At 37.0% G+C, this 11,893-nt stretch overlaps 1 protein-coding gene across 3 annotated transcripts; it reads left to right on the top strand.

The window, feature by feature from the left end:
- Window positions 1-855: 855 nt before the first annotated feature.
- Window positions 856-7,079, top strand: LOC144627997 (histamine H2 receptor-like). Of its 3 annotated transcripts, none has more exons than XM_078486033.1 (2): window positions 856-989; window positions 5,856-7,079. In XM_078486033.1, exon 2 carries the CDS (start codon window positions 5,892-5,894, stop codon window positions 6,873-6,875), a length of 984 nt encoding a protein of 327 aa, XP_078342159.1. In that variant the 5' UTR covers window positions 856-989; window positions 5,856-5,891; the 3' UTR covers window positions 6,876-7,079. The 3 variants fall into 3 exon arrangements, with proteins under 3 accessions (XP_078342159.1, XP_078342158.1, XP_078342160.1); XM_078486032.1 differs by lacking the exon at window positions 856-989 and adding an exon at window positions 2,478-2,643; XM_078486034.1 differs by lacking the exon at window positions 856-989 and adding an exon at window positions 3,634-3,737.
- Window positions 7,080-11,893: the final 4,814 nt, after the last annotated feature.

The raw sequence follows: 11,893 nt of genomic DNA, 5'->3' as shown, positions 1-11,893 counted from the left end.
CATAAGCTTTGGGCAACAGACAACGGTGATAAAAGTAAGGTGCCGCGGAAGGGGTTTTTTACAAAAAACATCTTTGGGAGATCAGACTTATTTTGTATACTGGTTACTAGAGTTTATGTATACTTGCGAATTATGAAAAATAAGCAATGGTTTGCTGGACATTATACCAGTGAACTGTGTATATAGATTTCTCAAACTCATTAATATTTCATCAAGTTAAAACAAAGAAAATCATAACCCTGAAGGAGGTTTGGATACCCGGTCTAAATTAGCATGGATATCTACGATTTTATTTCTTCGTTTACTCCGTAGTTTTTGTTTCGTTTGAGAAGTAATATATTTAACAGGAGAGGCAGTGTTTCATCGGGATATCCAAACACCTCGAATTTCGTCAAAAATAATTCGCTGCACGTCGTATTCTGAGCTCTCTTCTCGGTGTTTGGATAAACACTGTCTCTCGTGTTTGATATATTTATATTACACAGGGAACCTTGCATTTTTCGATATAGGCTTTAAGGTGAAAGCTGTTTATTTACCGCTTTTTCAGTCTTATGTGGGATTATAAAAGCGCTATATCACGCCCTGTGTGTTTATATCACATGACCCACTTTTGTCACTAAGTGGGTTACAGCAATACTTTTTTAGCCCTGTTCAGTACCATCAGACAGCAGGTGCGCAAAGGCGTCGTTTGCATGGAAAATAGACTTGAACCCGACTAAGTTAATTGCTTAAAATTTTCAAAATACAAACATTGAGAAGAGCTGGAGGAAAAAGTCCTTAAATGGCCACAACAATTATCTCGTAGAGTTGAAAAGGAATTATGCTCTGTAGGATTATTAGAAATTGCTTATAAATTATGTACGCATCTCACTGCGACTCTAAACAAACTTAGTTTCGCATTCCACGTCCTAGCTCCACTATCATTTAATATGGTAGTAGTTTTTTCGGCCTTCTAAGTAAAGCCAACACCGGTGCAATCGTTTTGTCAGGTAAGCTAAGCAGGCTAAGCGTATTAAAAGCGCGAAAGCATTAAGCTAGTAACATGTATCGTGAATCCAAGATATTAGCTAAGAATATTACAAACGTGAAAGCATTATACTGATTATACTAGTAAGTTAATTTCTGAAGATTAACAACGAACAGGGGCCGTAAATTAAATTTTATTTAAAAAGGTTATCCACGACATTTGCTAGTTTAAATTATATGGCACGTCGAATATACTGGGCTTTTCATGTTTCTTTTATCTAGAATTTTTGCCTTCAAAATGATTAGTTTTGACGGAATAACGTTTAAGTTTATGATAAACGCTTGATCAATGTCTTGTCATAAGAAAAAAATGTTTTATGCAACTAGGAATAGCATCCGCGTAAAAAGTCGGAATTGAAACACGGCTATTGGAGACTTCTTGTTTGGGCTCAAGCTATAATTTCACCGCTCGTTAAATCCAGACGAGGGTTTATATTTTAATTTTCTTCTATTGGGTACAAAAGGATGTATACCTTATCGAAGCTCCTTAAAGCGGAACTCTCGCTATAGGTGACGTGAAAACGTTCAACTGCTCTTGTTTTATTTTGCAACGATTTTACTGGTTCGCTCAATATGGGTTTGGTTTACTTAATCTTTACATACGATCTGACTGATAATGTTTTTAGAAACAGTCGGTTTAACAACTGAATTCGTTCGTTATCGTCTCCGAGTGGGTGACAATCGATTTATTTAGTCAATGATGTTGGAAGAATAAATTCCCAAACGTTTTTCCGCTTCCTAACAGTAATACGCAAGATTGATTTCGATGTTTCATTATTAAACTGACAGACATCTGATTCCCGAAAGAAAAGTAAATTAACTCGCAGCTGTAAAAAGAAACACGCAGTATTTTTTTCTTAATTAATAAATTACCCGTTGCTAGACAAAGAGCAAATTGTTTGACTTCACCGAGGAAAATAAGCTAAAATTATTCAAAAACATCGCCACGGGATGTCTGTAAACCCAAATATTTGTGGTTAAGAAATATTAAAAAGAAAAATTGACAACTAATTTGTTCGAGGTAGAGTTTCTAGTTTTAATTTGAATTTCGAATGTATAGCAGTTGGAACAAGCTTTAAACAAAGACACAGAGCAGAATAATCAATTCCACATGTCAAAATTAATACGAAAACCCGTATCGGTCAAGAGCCCATACGCGTAGGTTTATCATAAGTGTTCATATCTAGATCTAATTTTAAGATATAACTGATACCCCAAGCCACATGCTAAAGATGACAAAACAAGAACCACCATTTGACGCGAACAGTGAGATATAAGCGATTGTAAAAACCATTTCGTGGTTAAGTTTAAGCAAAAAAAAAAAAAAAAAAAAGAAAAAACAAGGAAAGAAGGAAAAAAGTTACAGGTGGAACAGGCTTCAGGGATTTGCATAAAGTGAAACCTCACTCTGCAGGATATTGCCTTAATTTAGAGAAAGTGAGTCAAAATAAAAAGCCACACTTGAGTTAAAACTCATAGCATTTCTTTCAATCCACCAAAACACTAAGGGTGTTGTTCGAATGAGCTTCGAATCGGAAACATTTAAAAGAGCATTCATCGGAGGTGAAAGCAAGGCAGATCTTTATATCAACAACAATCAAGTTTTTACTGTCGAAGGTAGGAGAAAATTAAAATTTACACAATGCAATGAGCTTGCCAATTCCTGGCAATACTTCAGCACCACCGTGTCAAACTGAATTAAGCTCTTGTTGCTCTTAGCACTATAGTGGTACGTTTCTGACAGGATTCTTTTGTGTTTAAGTAAAGGAAAAGGAAAAGAAAAGTTTAAATTGGAAAAGCATGTCAAACCAAGAATCGGAATATGATTCTGAAAAATAATAATATTATTGTGAAAGTAAGGCTTGATTTTTGTACCGCAAACCATCGTAGGCAATTTGAATTCTAGATTCTCAATCCACACGTACCGGATATTTTATACGAATGAATTTTCTCATTCGAAAATATTGCGTCCATCGTAAACAGTATTCATAAAGAAGGATATCTTATACTGAGAATTGGCTAATTTCACACCACAAACCCAACGTAAATTGCCTTCCATTCAGCTGGGCTAACCCATATGTGTTTAACACGACAATACTGAAATAGAATTCTAATTCAACGTTAACCGCGAAAAAAAAATCAATTACAGTTGAGATGTTAGATTTGGTATGTAGCTTAAAATGTTTTTTGCGGCGTTTCGCACGCGTCCGCACTTTTATTTAACCTTTCCAACTCGCAAAATATTTTTCTCCCGTAGGAAAAATAACTGGTTATATTAAGTCATGAAAAGAAAGCCGACAATTCAAAATCGGAACACTTAGGAACATGCCCCCAGTTCAGTTTTAATTACTATTTCAACCTCTGACTCAATACGTGCCATTTAATCGTATCTACTTTAGAATATTTAGGCCGTGTATTTACAGCCTGGACAGATCAGTCTAAACTGTGGAAAAAATATAATACTTAAGTGTCTAATTATTATGCAAAAGGAAGTCCCATATGTTTATTTGTTATTCACTTTGCCAGCATATAGCGGCTTTTAGCTAATGGATTTTGAAATGATGTTTAGTAGAACAACGCCAGGGATCGGGCCATTTGATTGTTGCTAGCTGCCGAACGAAGGTGAAAACAATCTCTAAATGCGAAGTAATTGATTTCGCTTCAGTTCACGAACCTTCCAAGGGTTATTTCACGGAATCTGGAAAATCTTGGTAAGATAAGCTAGTTTTTTTTAAAGAACAAGTTAAAAAAGCAAAAGATTTAAGTGTTTTTTTTTTAGCTTTTTGTCTTCGTTTTTCACCTAGCTGACTTGAGATTTAAGAGCAAATGAAACATCTTGGCCAAAAGCTCGAAGCCAGAATGTTCTTTCCAATCAAAGCATATTTAAGAAAGCCTTTAGAAATTGGCAGCGCACCAGACGAGTACTTTTCGCTGTGATTGGGCTTGCATTTAAAAAAAAACGTTCAGAAAGGTCTAGAAATATTAAAAAGCCATTTCTTAAATATTAACGTTATTCTCTTCATAGTCTAAATGCCATATTTAATACTGACTTATGTAAAAGCGTCGATACAGTGAAATGATTGGTGTTTGAATTGTACGACTCAACCGCACCGCTTAAAGGCATGCTGGGAATCAAAACGCTGCATCTCCAAACCTAAAGTCGACAGTCGATAGGCATCTTAAAAAAGGAGGCAAGTGATAGCACATAATATGTATATAGTGCAAATTCAACACTGAATGAATATGTGTAGTACAAGTAGGGGTACTGAACATGGTCCTTCAAAAAATGCGCGTCACGCACAATTGAAGCCATATTTCTGAATCGGGGTCTCGTCATCTCCAATCTTTCTCGGACGCCTTCTCCCCGGACGGAGTCTAAATTTCTTTTGCAAGGCTTAACTGAAGAAACGGTTTCGAGCTCGCAAAAAAGATATCAGTCTCGCTGTCTCGAAAAGTCTCGGACATCGGCCTAGAACACAGTGATACTTGCAATGTGAGACCTTTTGCAAACTTGTGCGCGTTATTCCCTAATAACTGAGTATAAAACACATGTTCGTGAGGCGCTCTGTTTTTTTGTCGCCAGGATACTGACAGAAGCGAAGAGAATTTTCGCTGTTTCCGATTTCTACTCAGTAGAAATGGGTTTATCTTTTCATTAACTGAGGGCTTTAAAAGCCGCGGCCATTTAAAGGGTGACATGTAAACAACACAAATAGCCAACTGAAATTCACAAATTTTGGCAGAAACAATTGACGTCCAGTTTAGAACTACAGTAAAACGTTTAAAAATCCTGAATTGTTTTGTTTCTACGCCCGTATTTTTTATCCAATTAAAAAATTCGATTTTTTTACCATTTTTAGTCGTCTGTATCAGATCTGGTAAATATGAAAGAAAAGTCCATATTTTAAAGCACTTATTATAAGTGTTAAGGCTGAGTTGCCCTTGGCTACGCCTCAAGCAGGTTTTACGTTCGCATCTTCCCTGCTGTCCCGACATCCTGTGCGACGACTTGATGAGCTCATCCTGAGCTTCGTAAATAGACAGCAAATTTATAATACATGGACGCTTAATTGAAGTAGATGTTAAATAGATTATACATAGGATAGTTATAAACGGGATAGTAAAATGCTAAATATTAAAATGTTAAATTTATGCAGAATAGTCAGTAATTATAAACAGGTAACGGAGTCCTGTAGGTAGCTACGAAATAGATAGCAAGAGCCCATGGACTCCTGTAGGTAGTAACCTCATATTAAAAAGACATTAGTTCAAGAGCCTAAAGACGTATGGAAACACATAAATATGTGGTCCAAGTTTGTTAAAAATTGCTATGCCAGGGTACTGAAGCTATAAACAAGTGATATTTATAGTGATGCCATCAGGAAGTTTAGATCTCAACTTGAAAAAGTTAGGCTAACTTTTTCAAGTTCGGTCTTTGTGGCCTGGAAAAACAGCTAAAACTAATAAATATTTAATGGCTCCCCTCTTCCTTCAACAAAAAATTAATTTATATCTTCATCTTGATGTTCTAGGCCCCTCTTCCTTAAAAAAAATTAATTTATATCTTGATCTTGATGTTCTAGGGCATTTTGTGTACGAGCGAGAGTACTTCGCCAATTTTAGAAGAACTTATTTACTGAAAAGCAGAAAATCCTCTTACAGTGTCCCTTAAATAAATGGTAAAGGATGGCCTTCTTCAGGCGTCCCTAGTCAGAGCTTTAATGACAGTGAAACCTCTGTCAGTCTGCGCCAAAATAACTCCATATACAGCTGAATATTGAGAGCAATAAATCAAAATTATTGAAATATTATTATTTTCAATTTAACAGGCCTAAAAATACTACCAGCGGTTAACGGCTGCTTCCATGGCGAACGAAAATTTCTCCGATATGATGGGAAATGAGACTGATTGGTTTGGAGGAGGTTTCGATCCTGTCTACAACATTCCACCACTTGTTGTTGCCTTAATCATCATAGGACTAAACGGCTGGGTTATTTACCTGGTCAAGACGCGCGCGAACCTCCAATCGAACATGAACCTGTTGTTGTGTAGCCTTGCCTTATCGGACCTCCTGACAGGGTTAATAAGCATACCGCTGCACGTGAGTTGTGATATTATTAGACAAACCCCGATATGCGTAGCGTCACAGCTTGCGTTAAGATTCACGTCCCTCTCCACCGTAGCTCACTTATTTGCTATCACCGTAGACCGTCATATAGGCATAAAGCACGCACTTCGTTACAATGCATTGGTTACAAAAGAGAGAGTTTTGATAACCTCTGTCTTCATCTGGAGTTCTTCCATATTTGTGTCCCTAATACAGCTCGCATTTCTTGACTATGGCCGCGAGGACCTTGACGAGGATAACGATGATGTCATCAACCATGAGATCCGCTATGACATCACTTGCTTGGTGGTGTATGTTGCGATTCCTTTTATAGTCATGACTGTCATTTACGTGGACATCTTCCTGGAAATCTTACGCCAATATCGCCATATCAAGCAGTACAGTGCTCCGGGATGGGCGGAAACAAAGAAAAGGACACACCATGAATGGAAAGCTGTAGCGATTTTTTCCATCATGCTGCTAGCGTTCATTGTCTGTTGGCTGCCATTTTTCACTGTTCGACTCCAGTACAACCTGGGAAGCGACGCCTTTTACGACCTTCCTCACGTTGTTGAGTATGTGTTTATGTACCTGAGGTTTTTCACCTCCGTTTTCAATCCATGTATGTACGTTTTTGGTAAGCGAGACTTTCGCCAGGCTGTTAGGGCTTCCAAACAGAACCTCATGACCCGGTTACGATCTTCCTCGCTTCATTCGTCTTTAAAGACAACTACCGTTTAAATTGTTGTTTGTAGGCTTCTGTACAGTATTTCATAATATCATTTTAATATTATGCGTAGTTCTAGAACGGCTGGGATTTATCTGATCCAAGTGCCTGATCTTAATCGACAAACATATTCGTTGGCTTGGGTTAAATTCTTTAGAATTATCTACAAAATATAACATTTAAAGAATAAAAAGAATCGAGAGAGGTTGATACATATTAGAGTTTTTCCTCCCCCCCAAAAAAAAGGAGAAAAAAAAAAAAAAAAAAAAATTTTTTTTTTTAAAAAAAAAAAAAGGGGGGGGGGGGGGGGGGGTATTTTTTTTAAAAGAAGGAGACCTGGGGGGGGCCCCCTTTATATCCCCCCCAAAAAAAAAAAAAAAAAAAAGAGATTTATTAAAAAAAAATAATAAAAAAAAGAGAAAAAAAAAACTTTCCCCCCCCCCCCCCCCCCTGGAATGTTTTGTAATTGTTTTTCTCGCCCCGTGAGTGAACTAGACCTGTAGTAGCAAATTTGGCGGAAGTAAGCACAAGTGTATTTATCCGGATTGTATATACTCACACACACATTGAGGGAAATATACAATAATTATCTACACTAACAAGTTATCCATATACAAAAGTTATAAACAGCATGCATACATGGCAAAATCCTCTTGGGAAGTTTAAATAACATAATATTTTTAAAAAAATAATCTGACTGAATGTAACTCCGCCAGTGCTCCGAAGATTAATTTAGCATGTTTCTATCCCACTATAACTTGGAAAACTCGAGTCACTTAAAAGAAAAGAAAACATGCTTAATTAAATTAGGTGAAATAGTTTGTTCCACAAAAAATGTGTTTGGCAAAAATCTGTTTGGGGTAAATTCTAAACTACAATAATAAAAAAGCGTTTGAAGATCATATAATAAACAGTTATTTATTGGATGAGGTTTTTTTAAACATGCAAATTAATAAATGACTAGTTGAGGCCTTAGCATTTTGTTTGTTTTGTGTCTTTACATTGTTACAAGAGAGTTCTTTCTCTTGATTATTACAGTAAAAGGTAACAATTATTAATATGTATTCCGCTTTTAATTGATGCATGCGCAACGCGCGTAACCTTCACCATAATTGAAACCATTGTTTAATTTTGAAAATTATCTTACCCGCCGAACAATTCTTTTGAGAGTAAAATATAGTTTGATAAATAAAATCTTTGTTAATATATGTGGCAAAACCCGCAACAATGCTTTCTTCGCGACTTCGTCGCTCCAAAGTCGTGGGGCAAGTCTACTGCAACAATTACGCGACTTTTTCCAAGAAAGTCATATCGCACTAATCTTCGTATTGTTTTCGGTGCACAATGTACTGAGAATCGCTTTTCCTCCTAACTCTCCTCTAAATTCTCACGGACTCGACGGGGGAAGGGGGCATTAAAAACAACTGTTTAAGTTGTTGTTTGTACATTGGCAGATTATATTTTCCATGTATTGTTTTTAAACCATTTCAAAAGTCAATCCGAATGAAAATTGAGTAATTACTTAAGCAGATCCAAGAGAGATTTTTCTAATCAACTTACAGGTAATTTTAATTACCTGTTTTGAGCTATCATAATTAAAATCATGATAGCTCAAATCTTCTCCGAACGGACAAGAATCACAAGAAGCAGAGTCGATCGACAAGCGCTGATCTGTGATGGACGAACGTTGAAGGGGATACAGTTTTTCACCTTTTGTCCACGTATTGTCACCAGCGCGAGGGAGTTGGCGTTATCTGCTTGTCAAACGAGAAAACTTTTGTTGTCTCTCATAAAAATTCGAGCAGGATCAAACAGGAGCGTAGGCGGCTAGTCAAACGAGAGCTCTAGAGTTAAAAACACTTGTTACTTTTAGTTTTACGTAAATAATCTTACGATTACAATACTACGATCGCTTAATATTTTTATGGCCCGTAATGTCAATATAATCCTTTAATTTGTTTTATGAGTCGGCAAAGTTCAAGAGAAATCTTCCTCTTTATTAATAAACGTACATACGTCGAATTGATCACACATTTCAATTTAAAGTGAATAAGGACAAAGGGAAGTTAATTCTTTAAACGCATGAAAACAAATCGATTTTTTTGGACCAATCATGAAGCCCTCTCGTCTGTATATTCTGCCTGATGATGCACTTAACATCTTACTGGTAAATTACTGGTTTTTATCAGAAGGAAGCAGCTATTGTAAATCTCGGCGTAAGTCGCGATATTGAGTGGGAGATAGCCTGGATGTCAAGGTTACTTAAAGAATCGAACACATTTTTTTTATTTTATTTTGTTTCAACTGAATCGAGTCCTCGCGTTCTTTCATCTGATAGTTTCGTAACGCTGCTCGTATAAAGGAGTTTGACTCTTGACGTCTTCAATTGTATTACAAGCTAAAGTCAATTTGAATTGAGAATAATCCTTTTTTTAAACTGCTGCTGTTTTTACTGTAACGTTTCACTTTATGGATGTGATCGTTGTCGTCAAACGAATGGTTATATAAGTTGTCGACGATTCCCTTTAGCTTGCATCTTATGAAGATTGGTTCTTCAAATTTTGCGACAAATCAATCAATCTTCGATCCGAGATCATAGATTTTGAAGGTAAGGGATACGTTTATTCTTATTTATTCTTACATAAAGTGCTTCATACATGTTACTATCAATGATACTTAGCTTGAAAAGTTAAGTTCCCCTGAATGACGACATCAATACATTTTTAAGCACACATGTGATGAGAATAGTAATCTATTCCCAGTGGGCGCTCGCTCAACAGGCCCGAGGACTCGAGAGTTGAGTTACGGGACAGCGGTCCGCGGCGCGGAGGCGTAGGACTAGACCAAGATGAGTGCAAAATGAGGGGAGGGGGAGGGAGGGAAAACAATCGTACAAGATGAGTGCAAAAGAGGGCAGGGTAGGGGGGTAACATCTCGGCGGGGCGTAGACCAACCATGACAACCGTAGACTACCCCCGCCCCTGCCCCCATTACCGTAGGGGGTTCGACTCCACAGGAATCCAAATTCTTCCGCGCTTGCTGCTAAACTGGACGATTCATCTGCACACGTGTTTATTATTACAGAGCCACTCCCAAGGGAGATAACAAACACACGCCTGAATAAATAATCTCGCTAGTCATTGGCCGGTGAGGCCTGTGTTGCGCGAGCGAGCACTGAGAATAGAGAAAACCATCAACTAAGAGCATTTCTTGATGTAACACTGAATTCTCAGAATTAACATGTAAAGAAATGTATGGGAATGGGTTAAGAGATTGCCAATTCTAATCAGTAAATGTTCCTACACTGGCAACTGTTGAAATTATTTAATTTTGTCGTTCCTTCAAAAATGCGAATTTCGTGGTCATTCCCCAGCCGGTAATCAACTTTACTTTTTATATTTGACTTATTAAAACTGCACGATAAAATGCAAAACTCAATTTATAACAATGTTTTTTTTTTTCTAAGATCGTCAAGCCACTTTAGTTTTCAATTTTTATCTGAAGCGTTGCAAAGTCGACAAAGTCGCGTCAACACTGCAAAGACGACAATATAAAAATGGACTAAATATTTATGGAATAGGCCTTAGCTGTCATTGAAACGTTTCCGATTGAATAATAACGGGCCATAAAAGAGCGTTTAAAATTGTTTAATTTTAATCAGCTAGTAAGATGCGAGCTATGATTAAATAATGTTTTTGCGAATGCCAAAAGACGAGTTTTAGTTGAAGGCACCTTCAATTTCAATGAGTAAACTATAAGAACTGAAACACTAAAAAATAATTTGTGTTAAATTTATAAATCATTCTAAATCACCGTAAAAACAATTCGCACTGTTAGTACATTGTTTGCTCATAAGTCAATGTCTCTTCTTGACTTCTAACCAATTTTTGAGAGAACATTTTGTATATATCGGCAAATACATCATGTTAAGAGCAACAGTAATACGTTTTAGGGGCTGATACGAACCGTAGGATAAACAGTTTCCACATAATAACACTATTTAATCGGTCAAGATCGACACGAGATTTGTCAGGTTTGCCGGAGGAAACAGTTTTATATGTTTGACCAGACCGGCCCGAGCAGTTTTTTTTTTACGCCCTCTTCAAGATGGCCGCCACTTACGGTCGTCGACTGGTAACTAGTACCGGTTAGCCTGCTATGCACTCCGGTTAGCCTACTATGCACTCTGGTTAGCCTACTATTCACTTCGGTTAGCCTACTATGCACTTCGGTTAGCCTACTATGCACTTCGGTTAGCCTACTATGCACTTTGGTTAGCCTGATTACGGTTAGCTATCGATATTTGTAAGGGAAACACGATATATAGTTAAAATTTACGAATTCTGGGAGCCGCCTCCCGCACTCGCTCTTCAGGCAGACGACCGAGTTCGATTCCACCCCGGGGCACATTATATCGAACATTTTCCTTTTTTCCTCTTTCATAAAATTCGAAAAAAAAAAACTAAGTGTCTAAAGTGGGCGTAAAAAAAAATAATTGCCCGGCCCGATACTGCCATGCAAAGAACAATCACTACAAAGAGAACCGTTAAAATTATTTTTATTTTAGTGAGTTTTTTTTACGTAAAATCAATGCCGGATCCACAAATTACCATGGCAACAGATCACTTGTCATCGGTGCAGCTGATATCTTCTCTTTCGAGCACGTCCGGATAATTATCTGTCGGGCCATAAAACGTGATATTTTTAACTCACCGATTGTGGAGTGTGTAATTTCCTAGTCGCAAATATTGGCCTTTTAGACCGACACGAACAAATAAGGAGGTCAAATAAAAGCTATGTGAAATTTTTCTTTATGAAAATCGGGTGAATGATGAATATTCTTGTCACGTTTTGATCATTTTTTTTCTTTTAACTCGTGAAATGCATGAAAAAATAAAATACAATAAGAAAGTTGAGATTTGACTTCGTTTGTATTTATCAGACACACAAAAAAACTGTAATTTGACATTTGAGGTCTAGTACTAATATCCAGTAAACTCTTGGAAATACATTCTCAAGAAGTTGTTGAATT

The sequence above is a fragment of the Oculina patagonica genome, chromosome 10 (genome assembly GCF_052425735.1).
Source record: "Oculina patagonica isolate OP01 chromosome 10, crgOcupat, whole genome shotgun sequence".
NCBI lineage: Eukaryota > Metazoa > Cnidaria > Anthozoa > Scleractinia > Oculinidae > Oculina > Oculina patagonica.
This window is presented reverse-complemented; position numbering and strand designations above follow the sequence as displayed.

Bases quoted from the DNA above. Each gene is read 5' to 3' on its own strand.
- LOC144627997 (XM_078486033.1), top strand. From the start codon at position 5,892: ATGGCGAACGAAAATTTCTCCGATATGATGGGAAATGAGACTGATTGG.